The following is a 23021-nucleotide window of genomic DNA, read 5'->3' as shown; positions in this document are numbered from 1 at the left end:
AGCAGGTATGGGGGGGCTCTGCTGCTCCCTGTGCAGTGTGGGAGCTGGAATACTTGGGAGGTTTGGGAGCTGCTGGTCTGCAGTAGGGACTTCAAGATGATGGCTGTGGGGTGCCTTGAAACTCTGTGCCCAGCTCCAGCGAGCCCCTAGCACAGCCTCTGTCCAGTCCAGCCCCTTGGCTAGAAGAGAGGATGTTCTCGGAGCTGAGGAAGAGCTGCAGAGGAGCACTGGGAAAGGGCTTGTAGCTCTTGGAACAGACTAGAGTTTCTAGCCTCTCCCAGCTTAACCCGTATTAAATCAGAACAACTGCCAAAATGTACATCGTGTTGGTGATTTCTGCTTTTGCTTTGGGCCTGAAAAGAGTTTGTGTGCCAGGAACTTAATGTGCTATTTTCCAGCTGTGCACCACATGCTTGAAGTCTTTTTCTATGTCCTTAAGCTGTAGTAGTGACAGAACAACACCATTAATCAATCTTCTCATCCTTTGTGGTGGAAATACGATGTACTGCCAAGCACTGGTTTTTAAAGAGGAGTGGAGAGTGGGACGAAACCACTGCAATGTATTCAGCTATCAGAAGTTTTACCCAGTTTTTCTTTGGTTATATCTACATGCACAAACATCTCTATGCAGTCAAAGAAATGTTTCCTAACTGGAATCCGCAGTACAAAAGGATACAGCTGATAAGGAGGTCAAAGAGTATTTATAAAGAACAATGTGCACTGGCAAGGGTAGGCTTCACATGAGGGTCCCTGGGGGTTATGAAATTAGTGGAAATTAATGGAAAAATAATGCTTTTTTCATTAGCAAGCAAGAAGGAAAAGCAGTATTATTAATGGAGAAATTCAATTACAATTAAGTCTCTGGTTCAGTTGTTAGATGTGTAAAAGTAGCGGTTGTTAGTTCTTAACCCTATTTGAAAATGATAAAATCAAGCACTCTTTTAGTGGATGTAGCATTTGGAGAACAGTACTCTTCTGATGGTCTCGTTAAGTGCAGTGAGCTATCATTTTGTGATGCTAAATGTTAATAAATTGCAGAAGTTATATTTGATTTAAACACCTGTGACTTTTCTACATCTGTGAATCAAGTTGATGCCATGTCAGTTCTGAAATGCATTTTTGTGAGCTGAAGTAGATAATGGGATGGATGGTCCTTCAAGCGTCATCCTCTGTAGAGCCATTTACGAGCTTCTTGTTGGGTATTCCTGCCTGGAACTAAAGCATCAGGTGCTTCTTTCTAACTGAGCTATCTAGTGTCAGATGCTTTTTTTTTTTTTTCCCTCATAAATAATAACACACACAAAAAATTAACCGTATGAAGTACAAAGGTGGATTTGACTCTGTTTCTAGGTTGTTCATTTCTGAAAACTTCCTTGGTTAAGCATAAAAAACCCAAGCACCTCTTCACCATGCCCCCTAAAGGAATGCCAGTTCTTGGACTGAAGGCAGATGGAAGAAAAATAAGCAATTCCTCGTGCATGGGATCTGTCAGCAAGGACCATTCAGGTACAGCTGGGGTTGGAGACTGGGCAGAGGATGGTGTCCTTTTGGGTTCCTTTTCACAACAGGATGCTTTTCTAGGGGAGTTTTAAGCTTTGCCTTTGTTTAGGCAATTGCTAGTATTTCAGGGTGTTAATGTTTTTGTAGAAAGTCTACTGGTAGAAATCCTCAAGAAGGGTAATGGATTTACGCAAATAACTTTAGCTGCTTACAGCATCCCTTGGCCTTTGCATACCTGACAGCTTGGCATGGTTGTGCATTTAGTGCCACTGTCCCTCACAGTTTGAAGGTAACTTGTTTTAGGCTTCGCCAAAAATTCAGCAGCTGCTAAAAATGGGGTTAGCTGCCTGTGTTTGAGAGAGTTGTTTCTGCTTTGGGATAAAGGAGTGGGCACTTCTCACAGTTCTTCTCAGTCCTCTGTTTTATCAGCAGAATAAATGTGTTCTGACACGTTGCTTTCCAGAGATCCATTTGTTAAGGGGTACATCGAGGATGCTGGACCATATCAGGCCTGTTTCTCCCTCCCTGGAGTACGGTTTTGTTCCGGAAGAGATTTTTCGAGCCCTGACCTGTGCTAGCAGTTCTCTTGGCAGCCCAGACTACTTACAGTCCCACCAAAAAACAAAAAACATAGCGGGCTTCAGGGTAAGTGCTTCCATCTTCTGCTTTTTATTGTCCAGAATTGACTCTTTCTTAGGGGCACGTCTTCATTCTGTTGGTGAAAGAGAAGGGTGCCAACCTTGTTAGATAAACTGATCTTGTGTTACATCATTTTTCTGATCATGTCATTTGATATGGATCCAAAGCACAGTCTTACGATGCCTACAAAATGGTAAACACGCACCCATGTGTTGCTGTGAACCCCTCGTAGCAACTGCTTTGTCCATGCTGGTTTCTTTAGCCCTGAGACAGAAATAATTACATGGAGTTTGTTTAGACAGTCGTTCTGACCTCTCCCGCTCCTTGGCACATTTATGGCTAAGAAGTGACAGCCCCGTGTGCTTTGTCTGCAGGGCTGCCTGCAAACCCCAGATCGGCTTTGGCATTATCCTAATCGTCGGAGCAAGTTCAGACACCTGACAGACCACCCTGTCAGCTTGACAGGCGCTGGAAGGTAAGCAAAGAAGGGATAAGGAGTTGACTGCAATGGAAAGACATTAGCACTACCAATGCAGATAGGTTTTTCCGTCAGTTTTTCTAGTGATGTCTGTGCTGCCTAATGAAACTGGATCAGCTATCCCAGCTGAGCTTATTTGGGTGAAATTCACGGGAAAGGTGTTTCAGGAATAATAAATAAAAAGAGTTGCTAAATGATCTCTCCTTGGAAGCATTCTTCCAATGGATCCCAGGCTCACTGGCACACTCTGATCTAGGATTAAGAAAAGAAGCTCTTCTGGCTTTAATGGACTTAGCAGGGAATAGCTTTACACTTCTTTGTAAATAAGCATTACTTAAATAGCACTAGGAATTGAAAAATGCTTTGCTCCTCTACCGTTTTTATCAGATGTTGGGTATGTATGTGACAAGATATTGGCAAGAGGCATGAAAAACAGTTTTTTGGCCAGTGACAGGCAATGTGAGATTAATCTGCCAAACAAACATTATCTCAATAATAGATTGAGAAGAGGCCCGGAAGAGGCCAATAACAAGAGAAAGGTAGGTTGCCTGTGTTCTGGGTCAGTGTGCAGCTCTTTCCCTTTGTTTCAGGGATGTCTCTTACTTGTGTGATGTTGCGATGATCCAAGGAGATAAGAAAACAGTGGCTCTCAAAAGCTCTTTTTCTCGGAGTCCTCAAGAACAAAGCAGTGGTACAGTCTCAAGTACTCCTGTGAGTGCTGCTCCTCTTTTATTTTTCTATGTATATCATTAAGTGGGAGAAGGGAATTCTTCAAGTACACCCACAGTGTTGCCACGGGTTGCGGCTTTGTTTGATTTCTGAGCCAAAATGATTTTAGTGTTTTACCCTGATCCTAAACGTAATCTGTTCTCCCTTCAGTTCACAGTCTTTCAGCTCCCCGCCACAGTTCAGCGTTAATTCTTTTCATCTTTTTCCAAATGTGGATTGTTTCTGTTGTGCTCTAATTACACTGAGCAGGAAAGAGAAAAGCACCATGAAAAGTCACCCTGTGAGCTTTGCTCTCCACGTTGCCAAAACTGTGCCATCTCTGGCAAGAAACTGAGTATTTGCACGCCATCTTCTATGCTGATGTTTAACGCTCTCTCTTTTCTATCCCTAGCAAGCAACCCCAGCAGATAGTCTGGTTCCCGAGGAATTTCACATCATGAGAAAACAGGGAGTTTTGCCCTTGAAGTACTTTGATGAGTAAGTGTTTTCTGATTGACCAGGATTTGTTCTCAAGCTGTAGAGCTTCCGCCGTTCAGAATGGAGGGGTAAAATGCTAATAGGCTGAGAACGCTGGAAAAAATGAACTTCTTTCAATTGAGGAGAGTATTTAAAAAAAAAAAAAAGTGGTTTTACAAATCCCACGCTAATGGTAAGGCTGCATTCAGCCCACCAGAGCAACGTGAGCCACCTTTGCTTTGCCTCTATTGCTTTAGGGAGGGTAAAGGAGGATTTCCTGTAGGCTATTACTACTAAATCTTTCCATAGTTGAACATGAATGTAGAAGCTAAAGTCTCTTTTGATCTCTTGAGGAAACTTTTGGGAGTTGCCACTGATTATTTTTTTTTTTAGTGGTTTTGATTTGTTTTTCTACCTGCCTTCTAGAATTGCTTTCTGTAGCAACACTGGGCAGACTAAGGGGTAGTTCTTATTCTCGCTGGAGTTCATTCAGGCCTGCTAATGTCTTGGAGCTGACCATTCTGGTGTGGGTTTGTTTGTTTGGGATCTTCAGTTTTTCAGGCTGTAAGTTAGAATTACATTTATGAAGCTTTACTCCAAAAGGCTGCTGGGTACCTTCAGTGTTCCTACAAGATTTATGTTGTTGGTGGCAAGGAGGAGCTCCTGTTGGTGTGTCAGCTGGATGAGCAGCTGCAGGAGGTCCGATTTTCACTTTAGGCTCTGGATACTCCCACTGAGAACAACCCCACCCTTCTTTCTCTATCTTACTGTGATCATCTGGTACGTGGGACGTAGGGATTCCTTAGCTAGCACTGGAAGGACTGTTTTATAATCCAGTTTTTATACTTTTTTTTTAGTAAATACACAACTCTGCTTGAAGACAGTGAAAAAAGACTACGTCTGTTTCCATCCATGTATGTACCCTGAATCAAGTTATTACTGGGGAAAAGAAAAAAAAACAAAACAACACACAACAGTTTGAATTCCATTTTGTGGGAAAATATCATAATGTACTATATAGAATAATGATGTGTCTCTTTCTGGTCTGTCAGGAAACCTCCCGGGAGGTTACAGGTCATACAACTGATGGAGGCAATGGACAGCATGTTGGAAAAAGCTGGAGTAGATGAGCTGATTGGAGTAACAGGACCTTCACAGGTGGATAACTCACTCACATCCAGAAAAATAATATCATTTTCCCTAGTGTTTATCTCGATTCTGCTTAAGATGCCTCCAAGAAGTTATACTTTGCCCAAGCCATCTGCCTGTAGGTGCTGTCATGAGTGAGAGATTGCCCTCTTGAGCATCTGGTTGTCTTTGTATGATACTTGAAGAACAAGCAGTTAGCTTGCTGGTGTAGCAGTTGCAAAAATGCCAGAAAGGGACGCATCTGGCATTACTACAGAGGAAATAAAGCAGTGGCTATCTCATCTCCTCATTGGCAGACAGGCTGCTGTGTTTAAAAATGGATCTTTGGAAACCTTCATTTACCAAAACACGTGTCAAAAAAAACCTCTGTACTTTGCTTGGGCTTACTTTCTATTATTCTTGCACAGTAACAGGGAAGGTTTAAATGGACAAAGTAGGATTTTTGAAAAATGTATAGCGCTGCTTCAATATGAACTCCTGCTGGAATTAGCAGAAAAGCTCCCACAGATGTTAATGGGAGGATAGAGCATAACAAATTTGAAGAACCTGTGAATGTGTGCAGGATGGCTCTTTCTCTTTCCCATTACCTCTTCAAGAGGGAAATTAGATTCAGAAGAATTTAGTGGTCTGTGCCAATCTCAGTTGATGATGAAGGAGATTTGCCAGCCTCTGCAAGGCTGGTGTTTGTCTCGTCTGTTTTGCCAGCTGCAGAACATGCTGGAGCTGATCAAGGCGGAGCAGAACATTTACAACATAGTTTTCCATGAGCTGATTCGGCAGGTCAGCGTGGACTGCGTGGAGAGAGGACAGCTGCTTTCTAAACTCAGGTCATCATTTGCCAAGCACCCTTAATCCCCCTCTTGATTTATGGCAGTATCCTCTCAGGAGCAGCATTAGCAATTGCAGATCTTTCTTAATGTCACTGCCTAACAAAGCTAGCCTGTCACAGTGTTACTGGCACGGGGTCTGATGCCAGAAGTAAAATAGGATTGCCCTGCCCAGTTAACAACCAGTGCTAATGAACCTCTGTTATGTAACCGGGAGCTTGAACCCTGCTGCAGTGGCACTGTCACAACACTTGATAATGCAGGCACGTTATGGGTGTGACATTTAATGGAAGTTCTCACATGTGGAATTAGCTACAATAGCTAAATATACCTCTTTCACATGTGGAATAGGAACTACTCTCACAGCTGGGGTTCCTGTGCTCTTTTTCACCGCACACACAGATTACCATTATTTGTAGCAATTACATTGTTCCAGAGTTTTTTAAATCCCAAGTCCAAAAAGTCAGAAGATTGCCCGCTAGATATGCTCCTGTGCATAGGAACCATGCATTTCAGATGCACATGCATCTGAAAACCAAAGGAATGGTTTTCAGATCTTCACTGTCAGGAAAATTTATATTTTTACTCTTTTCTGAAGACAGAGGTATGTGGATCTCCTGGAGCGTATTCCTCAGCAGATGAAGACACTCTACAGAAAAATGATGGCTCGGCGACTGGTTGACAGACATATTACAGAAGAACTACTCTATTTTAAGGAGTGTGTTGCACAGCTGTCCAGGTCTGAATCCTTCCTGATCCTAAAAAATGATCTCAGTGCACTCAGCTTAGCATATTGGTTTTGTTCAGTTTTCAAATCCTTCTTCCATAGGAGCAGGCAATTATTTTTCTAATTTGAGCCAAAGCTACAGGGACCACACTTGAGCCTCCTCACACCATTAGTCTACCTTTTTACTGTCAGCTGTGCAGCATGGAAGCAGAGAATAAAGGTTAAACCACCTGCTTTCCTTAGCACTTTGCAAAGAAGGGGATTGCAGGAGCAATCTGTGTGCACAGGAATAGGTGGTTTTCAAAATGCCTTTCAACTCTATAGTGAGATGCTTGTGTATGGTGAAACCAGTCTGTGTTTGGCAGAGCAGAGACCTTTGGGCTGGGCTAAGTTTATTTTTGCTCTTCCTTGCTGTTTCAGAGAGTTATGTGAGGTACGAGAACATGACTGCAAGGTGACCAAAGAAGCAGAAAAAGCTCAAGAGGAGCTAGCTGCAGCCATGCAAGAGGCAGAGGCAAATGCAAAGTAAGTTGCTTTCGAAGTTAAGGTTGGGAGATCTCTGCAGCATGCTGGTATTGTTCTACTGGCTGGGAAGAGGAAGTAAGGATTGATTTCCTTCTGGGGAAGAGAGCTTGGCTCTTTGTGACAAACACCATTATTTTTCTTTAAGTCCTGAACCCTTCAAAGGGACAGGAAGCTGTTTAAAATGCTTCTAGAGCCTGCAGCTTGGAACTTGTAAGGGGCTGTAGACATCTTCAGATACCTAAAAAACTAAGTATCGAGGTGGTTGGTATCAGATTTGGATTGACTGTTCAGGATTCACTTGCAGGAATCTTGTGTCATGAAGAAAACAGCTAGTCTAGATCCAACAGAGATTGGAAACCTGGCATGAGGATATTGACACAATGGTGTTGTAGCAGCTCATGGTAAAGGAACTGTGAATTCACAGACTTGTGTGGAAGGTGACCGAGGAAGAAAAGAAGAAGATGAAATGTCTTTAGAATTGGAAGGAACACAGTAAATGTGAATAAGAAGCATGGACAAACTTCACTGTCTTTTTCTTCTAGCCTTTTGGAACAGTATCGAGAGTTATACGAGTTACAGAGGAGAAGGCTGGAAGACCAGGTTCTCGCAGTAGCTCAAGAGAGAGACATTTGGAGCTCAGCTGCATGTGACCTGGCTCTGAAGGTAAGTATGGGAGGTCAGTGATACACGGCAAGGTAGAGACCATCACAGCAGGCAGACTTGTTCCAAGAGCAAATTTCATCCCAAAGAATGTTTCTATTTAATCTTGTTGGGTGCTAACGCATCTCTTGCCTCATTTACTGGGGACTGTTGTATTTCATGTTTTGTTTTGGTTTGTTCCAGCTGATTCACACAGCATTTTTAGTACAGACCTCCAGATTCTGTGCAGGAAGAACTGTGGAATGAATATTTCCACTTGGAGATGAAAATTTTCCTTTTTCTCCAAAACTTGGAATACTGTAGCTAGGTTCCTTAAGCTGCAGAAAATAGCATTCTTGGTTAACTTTGCGCTTCCTTGCTTGTGTGTTTTTCTTGTTTGCGATCTTTTACTTTTTCCTCAGTAAAGTTTCAAATTCGTTAGCAGACCTACATTCTTGGTCTGTCTGGTGGATAAGAAGTTTATTTCTAAGGTAAGTGGCTTCGTTTGCTTGCACTCTATTTCATTGGTGGTAGAGCTTCATGTTACTCTCAGATGTCCCTTCTCTCAAAAGACAACAGTGAAAATAATGTTTCTTTCAGATAATAGAAAGAAACCAGCTCACATTGGTTCGCAGGCTCCATGTTGGTGGGAAGGCTCTGAACAAAGTTCTCAGGCATTTCATAGTCCTTTTGTCTTCAAAGGTAGGACTTGTCTGCCATGGGTACCTGTTCAAAGTGTTTGTGTGTGTGGCGTATGTAGCTCTCTGATACTCAGTGAAGCATTCAGTACTTTTGCTGTTACTAGAACTTTCAAATCTTGATCTAGTTTTGAACAAGCATTAAAACTTGAATTTGCTTGCTGTCTTTCCAATCCCCTCCCTCATAACTCCATATACTCTTTCCTCTACCTCAAGCTTTTCTTTTTCCTCTATTTTTCCTTCTTTGTATTATCCTTCCCTCTCCTTGTCCCATCGCCATAAAACCCAAACAGATCCAGGTTAGTGAAATTTTGTCTTTGAAGGTATACAGTTGCACGGTCTCTATGTAGCATACAAGCAGCAGAGAGTCAAGTGCTCACTTCTGGAATGTCTGGGAAGTGTGAGCCAACTTAGTCCTGCATCAAAGGGGTTATGAGGCTTTGCTCTGGAATTACAGAAATTTCCCAGATCTCTGATATATAGATATATCTCAAAATACCTAGACTGAAGGGAGAATTCGTTCAACTCAAATCAAAATAGTCGCAACATTTGTTTTCCCATTCAATGGCTGCAGGATCTGAGAGACCTTGCTGATCTACAGGAGGAGACCGAGCAGTTCAAAGGAATATTAGGTCATGTTGGAGCAGAGATAGAACATTTGGAGGAGTCCAGCAAGGAAAAACTGCAAATTGTGCGCAGAAGCCTCAACAAGTGGCTTCAGTACCATCACAGAAACTTGTGAGTAGCCTGGAGGGACTGGGAGTAGTAGTCATTTCCCCCAACATTTGCCCCATGACAGCAGGTCAAAGCATGCACAGAATTCCTTACTCTCAGATGTAGTGAGATTTGTTACAATCTGTATTTTTCATATCCCTCACTGCTCTGCTTTTATGATTGACATGTTTATTTTGATAATTGGGTCCTTAATGGTAGCTCCAGAGTGATGCTGTAGGTTTGTGGTTGAATTCAGTGGTGAGGTTACTGCTGACTCCAGTAGAGCAAGGATTTTACCCTCCTACTAGGAGCCAGAGTTCCCTTTTTGCAGACGTGATTGCCATGACAGAATTCTTCTGTTTAGTTTGATTCATTTTAACACTCATGACACATGCATTAATGCTTCAATAGAGCAGTAAAGGTACAAAATGAGACTGTAAGACACGTGAGTTCCAAATGCAAAGTATTTTTGTATGTTAATGTATATGGACTTTTTGTTAGTCAATCATTATATGTTAAATAAAGGACAAACGCAGGTGCGAAATGCAGAAATGCACACAGCGTATGCACTAACAAAAGATGTCATTTTACATACTTGACTCATATGTTAATAACTGATTTTCTTAACCACAGTTGTGTTTGCATTATGTTGAGTGAGAGAACAAAAATCACCAAATAAGTAGGGCTTGGTGTTTTGGGCTTTTTTTTTTTCCAAGCTATAATTTGTATCACAAACTTGGTATGCATACAGTATATCTTGACTTTGGTTTTACATAAACTACTAAAGGATTTTTTTTCTCAGCTTTCACGCCTTCTTTTTTTCTGCTTAGTTCCTTTCAGATGAAAGAAGAGCTATTGGATGAAATCTTAGAAGATACGGAGCTCTTAATAAATGTAAGATTTCTGGAGGTTGGACATACTAGTGAGTGGTATATGCTCAGCAAATTACCACTTGCTGTCAGTATCTATGCCCATCACAAATGTGAATGAGAATAAACCACCTTCAATTTTTTGTTCTGAAGCTTCAACCGAGAATCTACACATGAAAAGTTGTAACTGACCAATACTGCAGCTCAGCCATTAGACTTGCACACAGTTGAGCACTGATTGCCATTTCTGGTTACTGATTAATATAATTTATCTGTAGAAGCATTCATAGTTGTCATCCTCCTGGAGTAAGTTACCAATTTATTGTACTTACTATGACATCTTTATGCTCATTAATTCCTCATCGTTCTCTTACCTGATCTCTACCACCTTTCCATTGCAGCTAAAGGGTGGTCCAACGTTTGGGGGCACAGTAAGCCTGTTGCTCTTCTTTCAGATGCTGAAGGAAGACATACAGCTGTATGCAGGGGAGGCATATCTAGCCAAGACTGAAAGTCTCAAGAGTGCTGCCAGGATACAGGAACACTGGACAGAGCTAGGAGAAACGGTGCTGAGTCGACACCGGGATTTAACTGAAGCACTGCCTTCACAGCACACTGTTCTGGAAGAAATAAAGCAAAGTGCATGTGAACTCTATCAGCAATATAATATAAGGATCAGTGGGAATAATGGTAAGAAATAACCATTTTTGCAGTTCAGTCTTTTTTTGGATATGCCAGGGAAGTAGCAGGTAATAAAGGACCAGTTGGTATAATCTGTGCTGAAGTTTTCCAAAGCTAATGTCTGACCCCTACATATATTTTCGTAACCAAAAACACTGGAGGTATAAACTCTGAAAAACTTGACTCTCAATTGCATACACGAAGAATATCTGGAATCTGAAATGCAATGTAATACAATCAAAGAAAATTGCAGTACAAATAAGACATAAGCCATAGGCTGTGTTAAGTTCAGACCGTGTGTAGTTTGTGACTAGGTGAATAATGTGTGGAAAAGAAAGCAAATGTACAATAAAAGAATAGATGTTTAAGTTTTAAAGTAAAATGTTACTTTAGAGTTTGTTAACCTGATAATGCTGTTTCAGAGGGTAATACTTTTTTTATTACCTTATCATTAAGACAAAGTTATCTAAATTTAGATATTGATTTATACTGATAATAAATAATGCAAATAAATGTTTTTCTTGCTGATATAAAGTTATCATGTTCTGTGTAAGATAACAAACATTTGTTGGGTAATTTGCAACTAACCTTTTCAACCTTTGCCTCTCCTAGGCCTTGACTCATTTCTAATTTCAGAATTGTTTCATCGCTGGTGTTTTTTAAGCATCTTATTTTCTTTTAGCAGACTAAACTGAATATGTACTGTCTAGAACTACTGCTCATGTTCGCTAAGCTGCTTCTCATTCTGTCATCTTAGTCTTTCATAACATTACCCTTTGCTTTTTCCTACATTATCTTATGCTGCATGTTATATTTCAGCTAAAGGAGGTGAGATACTGTAAGTCTGTCCAACCTAGAAGACAGCTGAGAGAAGTAAATACTCCTAGCAGTTCTCATTAAAAAGCGAAAGAAGGAAAATGAAGCAGGGACATAATTGACCAGATATTATGGCAAAAAGTTAACAGCAGGTTGTCAGAAGTCTTTGTATTTATTAGTGGTCTGAACAAAGGGTTAGGTGGCACAGTGCTGACCTCTGATACAAAATTGCTTCCATCAGTGAAGTCCAGAAAAAGGAGGTTTAGCTTATTTTTAAAAAGGTTTTGGGAAGTGGATCACAGTAAAGGTATTCTCTTCCTCCATACAAGGTAGTGTATTTGAACTGCTTGGACTCATTGCTGCTCCGTCATTTAATGGCCTATGAGAAGAGACAAGGCATCCCATCTCTTTACATTACAGCTACTGTTAGAGAAAAAAAAAAAGTTGGGAAAAAAAAGGGTGAAAAAGAAAGTGGCTGTAAGAAATAGATGAGAGAAAATACTGAAACCATTGTAATTATTGTAATTTTGTTCTGTAAGGCAATGATATCCATTTACCTGAAATATTTATTATCTGCTAAGATTGGGTGACCTGATCTCAAGCATCATGTGACCGAAATACAAAAGGTTTAGTATTTGTTGACAAGGATTAAAGATGCAAAGAGAACAATGGCATATGAGGTTGAAATATATAAAATTTCACTTAAGACCTCTGCTCTTCCTTGATTGTTTCTCAAATCATACCTTTTTTGTAAGATCAAGTTTTTGACTGAACTTGGTGGCTGGGACCAGAGTGACCTGTCCAGCGAGGTCTTCTCTTTTGCTGGAGACTTGATTATGTTTATAAGATAAGGCAGTCTTCTCAAAGCATACCTGTCTACTTGTGGGGCTTCCACAGTGTGTTCTGTTACCATCCAACCCTGGAGGGTAACTTCTTCCCCTTCTTACCAGTCTGAACATCCCAACTGCATGACTATTAGTCCAGAGTAGAAGTTAGCCAGTTCCATACCACAGCAGTACAGTGGGGAAATCGAGTCATTAAAATGTTTTAAAAACTGTAATCACCTCCACGTGTGTAACATGTTATCTTTGAAACAAGATGTCATGAAGACCTTAGCAGGATTTGAAGACTAAACATTGGACATCAGGAGCAACCATTGTTAACTTCAAGCGTAATCCCAGCAATCAAAGAACATCCATCAGCGTATGCCAAATGAGTGAATGAACATGTGATTTATTGTCCTATCCAGATATTTTTGCATATCTACTTATATAGTATCTCTTTTGGAGAGAACTACAGGGCTTTTTATAAAATGCTTCTATTAAACCATCACATTTCTTTATGCAACAAGTCAAATCTGCCAAGACAAGAAGGGAAGTCGGCTTCACATCAAGCAGATTTTCTTTCAACTTGCTTTTAATTCAGTGCTTACTAAACAGTTTGTTCTTAGCACTAAGTATAGCCAGATCTCACATAAGCTGTTCATCCCTCTTGGCAAAGGACTTTGAATTGAGCTTTGTTTTTGTTAGCTGAAAGAATGTAATTAAAGGTTTGTATTTTCTTCCCCTCCAGGCACAGCCAGACTTTTGACAGTCTTGGTGAGAAGCATGGAAGATTGGTTATTCAAGGCACAAAAGCTAACGCAAGGTTCTGGCATGCATGAAACTGAACTGCAGGCATTTTATCACATGATTCCTTCATGGTTGGCCCAAGTGGATGCATTAATGAGCGTTATAGGCTCCAGCCAGTTGCATAAAGCTGAAAATGATATGGAACTGCATTTCCCGTAAGGACAGAGGTGTTAATTGTGCCTTATACATTAAACTACGTGCATAAGAAAAGAAAAATGTTGTTTTGTGGGGACTCTGGCAGAAGAAACTGGCAGTGGGATACCTGTGATCAGCTGAAGTGTTAAAATGATTGGTGGCTGCCTTTTATTTGCTGTGATTTGGCCATTTGCTTTGATTTGGCAATATCTGTTGAGACAGTTGGTGGCTACAATATCACTCCTGGAACATCACTGTTTTTCCCAGAATGCCACTTGTTTGGAGATCTTGACATTTGAAGAAAAAAAACACAATTTGTGATTAATTTACAGGGCAGATTTGTGGGGGCATACTTCTCCTCATTGTGCTCTATTTTCTTTGGCAAATATCATCAGGAAATAAAGTATTTGCAGAGCACATGCACAACATATATGTCAGAGATTGTTTGCAAATGACAAGCTCACCCACAACCACAGTGTTAATAAAACTGCTTGTGCCATGTCCCCAGCATCCGGTGTGCTAAATGTTGTTTTCCTTGAGCTGGGAACAAAGGTGTCTTTGGGACAGGAGATCCTTGGGTGTGGTGCGTTAGGTGTCACTTTCTGTGGATTCTTTTTTTTTTTTAAGGGTGGTACCTAGAGAATTTTTTAAGATGATTCAGCAATGGATTATGTCCACGAATACTGAGGTTGAGAAGAGCACCATGCGTCTTAATGAAGAAGTAAGTGGAAGCAAGTAAAGCACTGTATTTAGGATTCACTGTTTCCTCCAGTTTTTGTCTGGACAGACCATAGCTGAGAGGAATGCTTGTTTCTCCTTTAACACCTTCTTTCTTGTTTGGGTTGTGGCTTTTGCCTTCCAGCCAGTGGAATGTATCAAGACTACTAAAAATAGTGCACTAAACAATGTATCAATAGAATTTTGTATTGCTAATCTATAGCAAGCTTTTCCTCTGGAATAATGTAGATACTTCCTGTTCAGAGAACTGTTTTGACTGCTAGCTCTGTGGGTTTTTTTTGTTTTTGTTTTTTGTGTGTGTGTTTGTGTTAGTGAGGTTCTCACTACTTATCTTCTAAATGTTTTACAAGCACAACGTGTGATTTTTGGTTTCCTGCTGAAAAATGGACAAGAATGCCACATAGCTGATAAAGAGCTCATGTTGCTGAACAAACACTTGCAGAAAGATAGATCCGCAGCAGGAAAATATTTGTTGGTGATGGGAATGAATATGGGAGAAAAAAAATGAGGGTAAATGTTTCTGTTATTGGGTCAGCTTGCTCCTTGAGTTAGGGCAGAATGTTGGCTTAAGTTAAATGCACTGAATTCAGACTACTTGATAAGACTGTTCATTTATTACTGGTTTAGATTTGCTCTGATGTTTTGTGCAGGTGACTGAACTGCACAGAAGCTTGACCCTGTGGCTGGTGAATTTGCTGCGGTATATGATAGCGGATCGCTTGTCCTCTGAGTGTCCCCAGCAGCAAGAGACAGACTCTGAGATGGGCAAGGAGCTCAGACTTCAGAGTGCTCATGAACTACAGGAAGAAGCAGAAGAGCTGGTTGCCAAGATGTGTGAACTGTCTGGTTCTGTAGTCAGGTATGAACAGAGGATTTCAGTTTTGACTAAAGGAGGCACATCAAAGAAAAAATGCGTAGTGTGCCTTGAGGCAATTGATCTTATCAATTTGGTTTTCCTTAGATCTTTTCCTAGGTTCTAAAAATGGTCCTTACTGGAATTTGGAGGGAGCCTAGTAAGATAGGCACATCTAGAAAGAATGGCAGTATCTGCTTTATAGCTGGGTACTGCTATAAAACATGCTGGCATCTGTAACTCTGTGGGCTCTGCCTACACCTCTGAGCATCACCTCTGGAGGATGTAAAGCAGTATAGGCTGAGTCTGTGACTGCAGTGAGTCTGCAGTCCAGGTCATCTGGAGCAAAGCCTGCACCTAATTCAGCATCTGTGTTCACATTTCCTCTATGAGCTAGTACAGTACAGGCACAAACAAGCTGACTGGGAGGTCATTGTGTGAGTGGTGCAGGTGAGGATTGCTCTCTAGTACAGAAGTTTATAGATAGCTCATACATCTTGCTGACAGCAACAGGATGTTGACTGAAAGGCAGAAAGCATTTGAGGGCACTCCTGCAGTGTCAATGACATTCTTCATCTTTGCAGCTGCTGCCATGAGATTGTCAGTGCAATCGTTCGAAAGAAACGGTTAGAGAAGGATTCAGAAGCTGATTTTGAGCTAGAGGAGCTGAATAAGCTGAAGGTAAAAGGCGACTGTGTTTCCAGTTGTCTAGGTCTGTACTTCGATGAGACCACAGTTGCTTTGTGAAAGGTAGAGAAAAATAAATGTGATGATTTTCAAGGAGGAAGCCTCTTACCACTCCAGTGAACTACCCTGATCCCTCAAATTTCCTACTGACTCCATGGGAGTAAAAAGTGGATAAAATTGAACATGACTAGGGTTTAATGTTTTTCTTATCCTATTTCAGGTTCTGCTAGATCTATTCCATATGAATGACGTTAGATTCACCTCTATATTAGAGCTTGTCATAGCCATGTAAATTGAGATTTGAGCAATGCTTGGGAGTTTCTGGAGGTGTTTGGTGCAATATACCATTATACAGACTTTGTTGAAATGTTTTGCAGTCAGCTAGCCTACCTTCTGCCTCCTTTACTCTATACTTGAGCTCTTACTGAAAATATATGTTGATGGTGGCAACTTTATTTGAAGCAGTGCAAGGAGCATGATAGCATGTACACTTCTTCCTCTGGTAATTGCTTCCATTGTCATCTTCAGTGTTTAGCCAAGCTTTGTCTGTGTTTCAGGAACCTGAGATGTAGACCCTTCATAAAACCCACCACTGCATTGAGTACAGAACAGATGAGATATTTACAAGGAATACAAGAAGCTTCTTTTCAGGGACTAGGATACTTGAGCTTCTGTTCTGTGTTAGCTTTGTGAGTGAAAAAGTAAACCTTCCGATTTTCCTTCACTTCTCCCCATGTGGGCTGGGACAGACATTCTGCACTGACCTGAGGTGGAGCTTGTTGAAGGAATTGAGTGATTAGACAGTGATGGATACCATGTCTGGAAGCTTGGAGAAATGTCTTCCATTTGCTCTGTGAGGTGTGAATGGAAGGGTCCATGCATGTCCCTGGAACAGATAAAGATAGAAAGATGGAATTATTTAACTGACTGAATGATTATGATCACAGATCTTTTTTTCTTTTTTGATCAATAACACCTCCTTTCTGTTATGTCTTCTCAGATTGAGTGCTATAATTGGATTCAAGTGTGTAGCCTTCTCCTTTCAGAGATCAAAGGCACTCCAGTCTCCTTTCTGCATTTAGAAGAACTGAGAAACCTCTTTGGATCAGAGGTATATATTGACTGCATTTGCTGTTCTATGTTGAACCAGTTTGAATGAAGATCTGCTTAAAAAATTTCTAAATGAAGCAGCTATGATTCAATTTGAGGGAAGATCTAGCATGGAGACCTCTGTGTACTCAAAGCTGCAGTTAAAGCTTTGAAGAATGAAGACTGTAAACTGGTTAAAAATCACTGTGCTTCTTGTGAGGGTATTACTGAGGCAAAACTGAAGCTTCACTGAAGCTAGGAGGTATTACTGTACTGGTAGAACAGTTCAGCATGGTGCCTGCTAGCTTTTGCTTCATCCGTTGGTGTGGTCTTTGGCTGGAATTCTTTTGGTTGGCTTGCCCAGATCAGGTTGAACTTCTAGTTAATCCTTTATATGGCTGGATGGGTGTCTGACACTGCCTGCGACAATTATGTGTTTTATATGGCTGGCCTGGCATTGATGTAATGTCATACATAACAACCTAAATTCAGATGACAAGGAAATAGTTTTAGATCTATTATCATGAGCAAATTATTTGCATCAGCTCTCAATTCAGCCCTCAAGCAGAGTGATTTTAGTCATGACTAACTGTATACTCATGACTAGTATGTCAGTACTACAGTATATTGCCACTGCTGTAGGCCATGCACTGCCTTTCTTTTTCTCTATACAATAGCCTATAAAAAGCAGATATGCCACAGTGGGTCCTGCTTATGAAATATATGAAGTCCAAGTCTAAATGTGTGCAAGAGGAAGTCAGAGACTAGCCATTTCGCCTGGGTTATTTGGATGGACAAAAGGGACTTGGTACTAACCAAATCATTATGGTGCCTTACAGGAATTGCAATTGAAGCTGAAGGACACTATCATTTCTTCAACTCAAGAAGGGCTTAAAGCTGATGATGCCAACAGCAAAAAGAAACCAATAACAGAGAAAGAAACATCAACAGTAAAGGAGAAAATTGTTCTTATGCAGGTGACTGTAGTAGCTGCAATATGCTACTATCCAGCAGAGTTGGGATTTTTGTATTGCTTGGTGCATGTGATGGGAAACATGGCCTTTTACCTGCCCTGAATGTCACTGAGCTAGTGATATTTCTCCTATTTCTTGTTCATTTTCTCTCTTAGGAGCAACCAGGTGCTAGTACAGATGATACGAGTGAAGGCGATGAAGCTACTGCAGACATGATCAGATATGTAGGACAAGACTCCAACATCCACCTGAAGTCCCTGAAGTCAGACATCATTTCAGTTACAGGGGTAGGAATCTTTACTACACTAATGTTTTTAGCACGTGGCAGAGATTTGGAGCTAGGTTTTAGCTTTCTATTTAGACTCTGTTGTCAGACACTGTTTAATGTTTGCATTGGACCTGCTGCATCAGTGAAAGGTGCTGATGTTCTCATTCCTCTCTTCTTGCCACTAAAAAATATGCATTAGCACAGTTACTGCTGCCCCAGTTTATCCATGTGACTCATGCATTCCTGCCCTGTACCATGAACTTGGGGCCAGTAACAAGTGATATATGTAGTCTGAACCAGGACTATCATCAGAGACTGTGTGAGTGTTGCCAGCACTTCCTGGGATGGTAAAAACAATTTGGTGCTGAACACGCGGAAGAAGAGATTCAGAGATATTCAGAACATTAGGGATGGGAGAAGTTCAGGTTGCTTTTGGCCAACTGTGCCTCCTGGGTCTCCATTTTTTCCACTTACCTTTGGGATTGTACACTTTGGAAGAGGAGTCCAGGCTAAAGGCATCAGTTTGTAAAGTTGCTCTTCAGAAGTCATACAGCTTGCCTTCTCCTGTCACTTCCTGGCTAGTCAGACCTTCAGAGTAGAGTCCAGATGTACATGAATTGTGGAGCTTTAGCAAATTGTCAGTGGATGGTCCTACTCCTTACGTATGCTGTATTGTTAAATATGCCTTGCTCTCAGTGCTTTAGAGGCAGGCAGCTAGTGCAGTGATAGCGAGAGACTCAGGACTGTGTCTGTATGAACTTAGATTTGTAGTAAAAATGAATATCTGGAAATCATAGTAACCTTCCTAAGCTTAGAGTAGGAGTCTTTTAATGGGACTCCAGAAAAGCCCTGGCTCTTCTCTTCAATTGAAGAAAAGTAATGCCTGCTGGACAATTTGAGGAGCTGCCATTGGTTGTTGCTTAGTTCACTCCTGGTCAGGCTATAGCCATCTCCAACATCTGTAACCCAATGAATGCATGGGCAACCATGCAACCAAGACTAAGTGCCAGCAAGATATTCGTGTCCAAATCAGGAAGTGATTTTAGTCTTTTTTTAATGTCAGTACATGATCAGATCCAATCAAAAGAAAATGCTTGACTTAGCCTCTGGTTTTACATGATTTACTGATACTGAGTTCTTGCCTGTGTTGTGACCATGTACAGAGACAGTAGCAATGTCCAACCAAACAATATTCTAGATGAAATGCAGCATTGTTGCATTATGGAACTTATGGAAGGTTTTGTTCTTCCCAACCAGAGGGAGATGACTGCCAGCAAGTCGTCAACTCCTTTTTCTGAGAAAGAGTTTGAAGCCCTGGCACTGCTGGAACATCTGCAAGTGCAGCTTCTGTGAGTACTAGTCCTACGCTGGAGGAATAAGCAGGGCAGGGTTTCATTTATGTCTGTTCTGCTTTCTGATAAGGTTCTGCTTCAGCCATCTCTGTTGGCTTAGTTTTGGGTTTCTTTCTCTTCAGATTGTCTCAAGCCGTTGATTGTGATGTTAGCTAAAGACGTCATAATTTGTAACACTTTGTTAGCAAACGCTGAGTTTAAAATTAATTCACTTTGCAGGGCTTACATAGCTGTGCCATGAAGTCCCCGTCTCTTACAGCTCTTTTAACACTGCCCTTCTCTGAAACCACAACTGTATTTTATGGAGTATTTTATGGAGTTGTTCAATTCCACTGCACATTTCAGCTTTCTAAATCTTTTTTTTTTTTTTTTTTAGTATCCTGCCAGCATCTGCCTAGATTTCAGGTTTCAGCATTATCTTTGCCTCTTTGTTTCAGAGAAGCAGAAATCCGTGCTCAGAATGCAGAGCAGAGATCTGAAGATTTTGAAAAGAAGCTGGAAGAAGCTCTGGAGAGAATCCAGGAGCTAGAGAGTGAGCTGGAGAAAAGGGACAAAGTCGTCCCAGAACCAACACCTAAAGAAGGGCAAGGTCAGGATAATCAGTGATCTGAACCCTCTCCTGGACTCAAGAGTAGGAAGCAATTTTTGAGGATACCTCATTCATGTCCCACTTAGCACATGCTCCTTTCTTCCTGAGCATGTCCCAGGGTCTTGTCTAGACTCACTGTCAGAGGCTAAGCAAGGAGGCTTTTACTCTCATTCCAGACTGGGGCAGAAAGGGCTGCTGAACTTAGTCTGTTTTTGAGAGAAAATAATTTTGTTTGATTTTGCCATATGACGCCAGGTCTAAATATACTGTGGATATTAGATGTCACCGTAATTGGCTTCACCTTCCTTTTAAGTACTGTTAAAGTCAAGGTCTGTTTTGAATCACTGATTTGTGAGTAGACAAGAAGTAATGTTTCAGGTGCCTTCACATCCCACATACCTTTTGTGTTTGTAGCAGAGGGTATTCTTGCTGTTTCCAGCTGCTGATCGCTTGGTTTTGCCCACGTGGTGTGGCAGTCAGTTCTTTAGGTAGCATGTTTATTGTAAATGAATACATTTCCTTTCTCAGCTGGATCTGCTCAGAAATAAGATGTGAAGAAGGAGAATAAGTGGGAATTAGAACTTCTTCTCTAAACACTTTAGTGTATACTCTCTTTGATATCAAAGTAAGAGGAGAGACTAATTTTTTAAAATATATAATACCTTAGACATATTTACTCCGCATTTTAAAGGCTTTTGTTATTTGTTTGTTTTTTCTTTCAGAAAAATGTTTACAAGAAAGCTTGCCTGAAGGGGAAGCCTGCTCAACTCCCAAAACTCCCACCTCTGGCCAGCCCAAACGATCCAGAAAAGGCAAAAAATAAAAAATAAAAATACCTGAGCAGTTTCTTGGTGACTATTCAGAGTAGTTTCTCACCCCAGTCCACTGCCTTTATACTTTATTAGTTACCCCTCTCTCTGTGCCATTTTGGCACATATGTTGTTCTTCCAGCTGGTTCTACTACTTCCACACCTGTCTTGTGCTTGTCCTCTACTTCCTCCCACAGCTCTAGCATCTCTACAGCTTGTTCACCCTTCCTGTACACTGATATGCCCATATGCAGTACCCCTACAACCTGAACAAGCCAAACCACCCAGAGAGGTGGTCACCCAGGGCTTCTGCCTCAGTCAGTCCCCAGCCTGGGATAGTCTGTGTGGTTATGAAGCTCCACCAGGACAGCAGCAGCTGCCTGGATTTGGCATGACTCTGAAGTTTGACACAGTCTCATCTCTGAAGAGCAGGTACTGAAGCTGTCAAGAATCATGTCTGCTCCAGACAGCCTCTGCCAATTCCCCTGGAGTAAATTCTATTATGGAACCTACCCTATATCAGTAACACTGAAGTACATTTTTAAATGATGTTTTCTTTCTTTGAAGTTTTAAATCTATACCTCCTGAAGGTAAAATTACAAGTTTCTGCCAACTCTATATACCTTAAACAGCAAAAATCCTGCTGGAACAAGGATTCTTTGGAACTGAGGATGCTTATTAGCTGTCATTTGCCTTTTCTGCAACTTTGTAGAGAAGTTGCATGTTTGAAGAAAAATGCACCTGACTTTTGAAAATATGAGTGCAAATAGGGTAATGCGTGCCATGGTCTAATACCACGTGTCTCTGGCAGTCTCAGTCCTCAGACCAAGCACTGTTCCTTCAGACATTACTTGCAGATGGTCGTTGATGCGCCAAGGAATCTTGGTCTGGTTGGATCATTTCACATGAAGCTAGAAATAGAGCTAGAGAAGTGCTTAGAGAAAGGATCATCTGTAGCTCACTCTGTGTGGTATTACACCCTTTTGCTCTGGTTGGTAAGCAGAGGCTTATTCCAGTATCATGAGAAAAAACAGAACCAGCCTTAGAGAAGTAAATATAAAGCTCATGTTCATCAGTGGAACATTAGGGAGCTTCCCAGAATTAGTTTTCCGTGTCTAGATCACTACTGAGTTTTATTACAGACATACAAGCAGCAGCCAATGGCATCCTGCAGCCAACCATCTCCTGAGCTTTATAGTGGTAGAATGAGTTGGATATGAGGTTACATCTGGAGCTCAGGTGCTGTGTGATCACTAAGTTCACAGGTGAGGTTTTTTTTTTCCCTTCTCAACCACCTGTAAGGAGGCTAGTTTACTGAGAGTCCCTGCTGCAAGAAGACTGGCAAATACTGGTGGAATGAGATACATGGCAGCACTGAGTGTTGAGAAGGGGATTTCATGGAGCTGAAAGAGCTGATGAAATGCAGAATTACTTGGTACTTATTGAAGTGGACTCCTTGTCCTTTGTAAAGATGTTAAACTAGTACCTGCAGACCATCCTTGAGACACAGTTGCACATAACAGAAGTATTACTAAGTAATGGTATGAGCCAAGCATGTGTGTTAATAGTAGGCAAAGAGAGAGTGAAAAAAAATGAGTGAAAAAGCAAGAGCGAGCAGCTGGCTGGTCTACCTCTGCTAGGCATATGGATGATGGGAAACTACTGTGTGGGTGATTAAGAGTAGGGGACACAAAATTTCCTCTGTCTGGCCTCTACTGGCCAGCAGCACACCAGAGCTGTTGGTCTGGGAAAGGCTGTACAGGGGAGATCTGCTTGGAAGCAAGAGTAGATGCTGCAGGTCAAGTAAAAGGAGAGAAGCAGAGTTGATGTCCACCTAAAGGGGAACCAAGAGGAAAGAAAGCAAGAGCATGATGCTATTTCCTTTGACAGTGCCCCATGTCTATCAAGGTAAAAGCTTATAGTATGTAAAGCTATTTCAAGTAGCTTTTGGTAGGAAAGATTTTATAAGAATTTTGAGGACTTTCTCTGTTCCTTCGCTGTGCGTAAAAGTTACTAACATGGCTGCAGTGGGCAAAAGAACTACTGTTCTCAAGGATTTTAGCAGGCTCCTTGCTTAGTTCTGGATGCCCACTTCTCAGCTCCGTGGGAATTGGCTAAATGGATCACCTTCCTTGTATTTTTAGACAGCCCTGCTGGAAGCAGATGCTCACAAGCTCAGATCTTGTCCTGTCTCACCACCCAGTGGAAGCAAGCAAGCAGCACAACCTGCCTTCCTCCCTCTACACAGCTGAGAAGCGTCAAGACACGGGCATTGCCCCTTCCCTTTCCTTCTTTTCTCCTATGCTAGTACTAGGGCTAAACATCTTGGTTGCCTACTAATATATATATATGTGTGCATGGGTGGTAACTGAAATGTTATATCCAGTACACTATGAACAGGACCTGTCTCATTCTCTTGTCACAGGAGAACCAGGCTGGCAGCACCCAC

The 23021-nt window shown here is 41.4% G+C and overlaps 1 protein-coding gene across 1 annotated transcript; it reads left to right on the top strand.

Annotated features, from left to right (window-relative positions):
• The first annotated feature begins 698 nt into the window (after positions 1-698).
• Positions 699-20611, top strand: AXDND1 (axonemal dynein light chain domain containing 1). The gene is made up of 26 exons (XM_025153041.3): positions 699-729; positions 1351-1506; positions 1964-2145; positions 2514-2614; positions 3208-3328; positions 3738-3823; positions 4660-4716; positions 4855-4960; positions 5657-5778; positions 6377-6517; positions 6926-7030; positions 7573-7693; positions 8270-8371; positions 8942-9105; positions 9912-9975; positions 10406-10640; positions 13020-13233; positions 13841-13934; positions 14602-14810; positions 15389-15485; positions 16492-16602; positions 17420-17557; positions 17710-17841; positions 19080-19171; positions 19612-19763; positions 20486-20611. Exons 1-26 carry the CDS (start codon positions 714-716, stop codon positions 20584-20586), a joined length of 3219 nt encoding a protein of 1072 aa, XP_025008809.3. The 5' UTR covers positions 699-713; the 3' UTR covers positions 20587-20611.
• The last annotated feature ends 2410 nt before the right edge of the window (positions 20612-23021 follow it).

This window comes from Gallus gallus, chromosome 8 (genome assembly GCF_016699485.2).
Source record: "Gallus gallus isolate bGalGal1 chromosome 8, bGalGal1.mat.broiler.GRCg7b, whole genome shotgun sequence".
NCBI classification, from domain to species: Eukaryota; Metazoa; Chordata; class Aves; order Galliformes; family Phasianidae; genus Gallus; species Gallus gallus.
The sequence above is the reverse complement of the archived record's forward strand: the minus strand, read 5'-3'. Positions and strand labels throughout refer to the sequence as shown.

Excerpts from the sequence above, each read along its gene's own strand:
- AXDND1 (XM_025153041.3), top strand. Across the intron at positions 2,146-2,513 it reads AAAACATAGCGGGCTTCAGG|GGCTGCCTGCAAACCCCAGA; the intron begins GTAAGTGCTTCC and ends CTTTGTCTGCAG. Across the intron at positions 13,234-13,840 it reads GATATGGAACTGCATTTCCC|GGTGGTACCTAGAGAATTTT; the intron begins GTAAGGACAGAG and ends TTTTTTTTTAAG.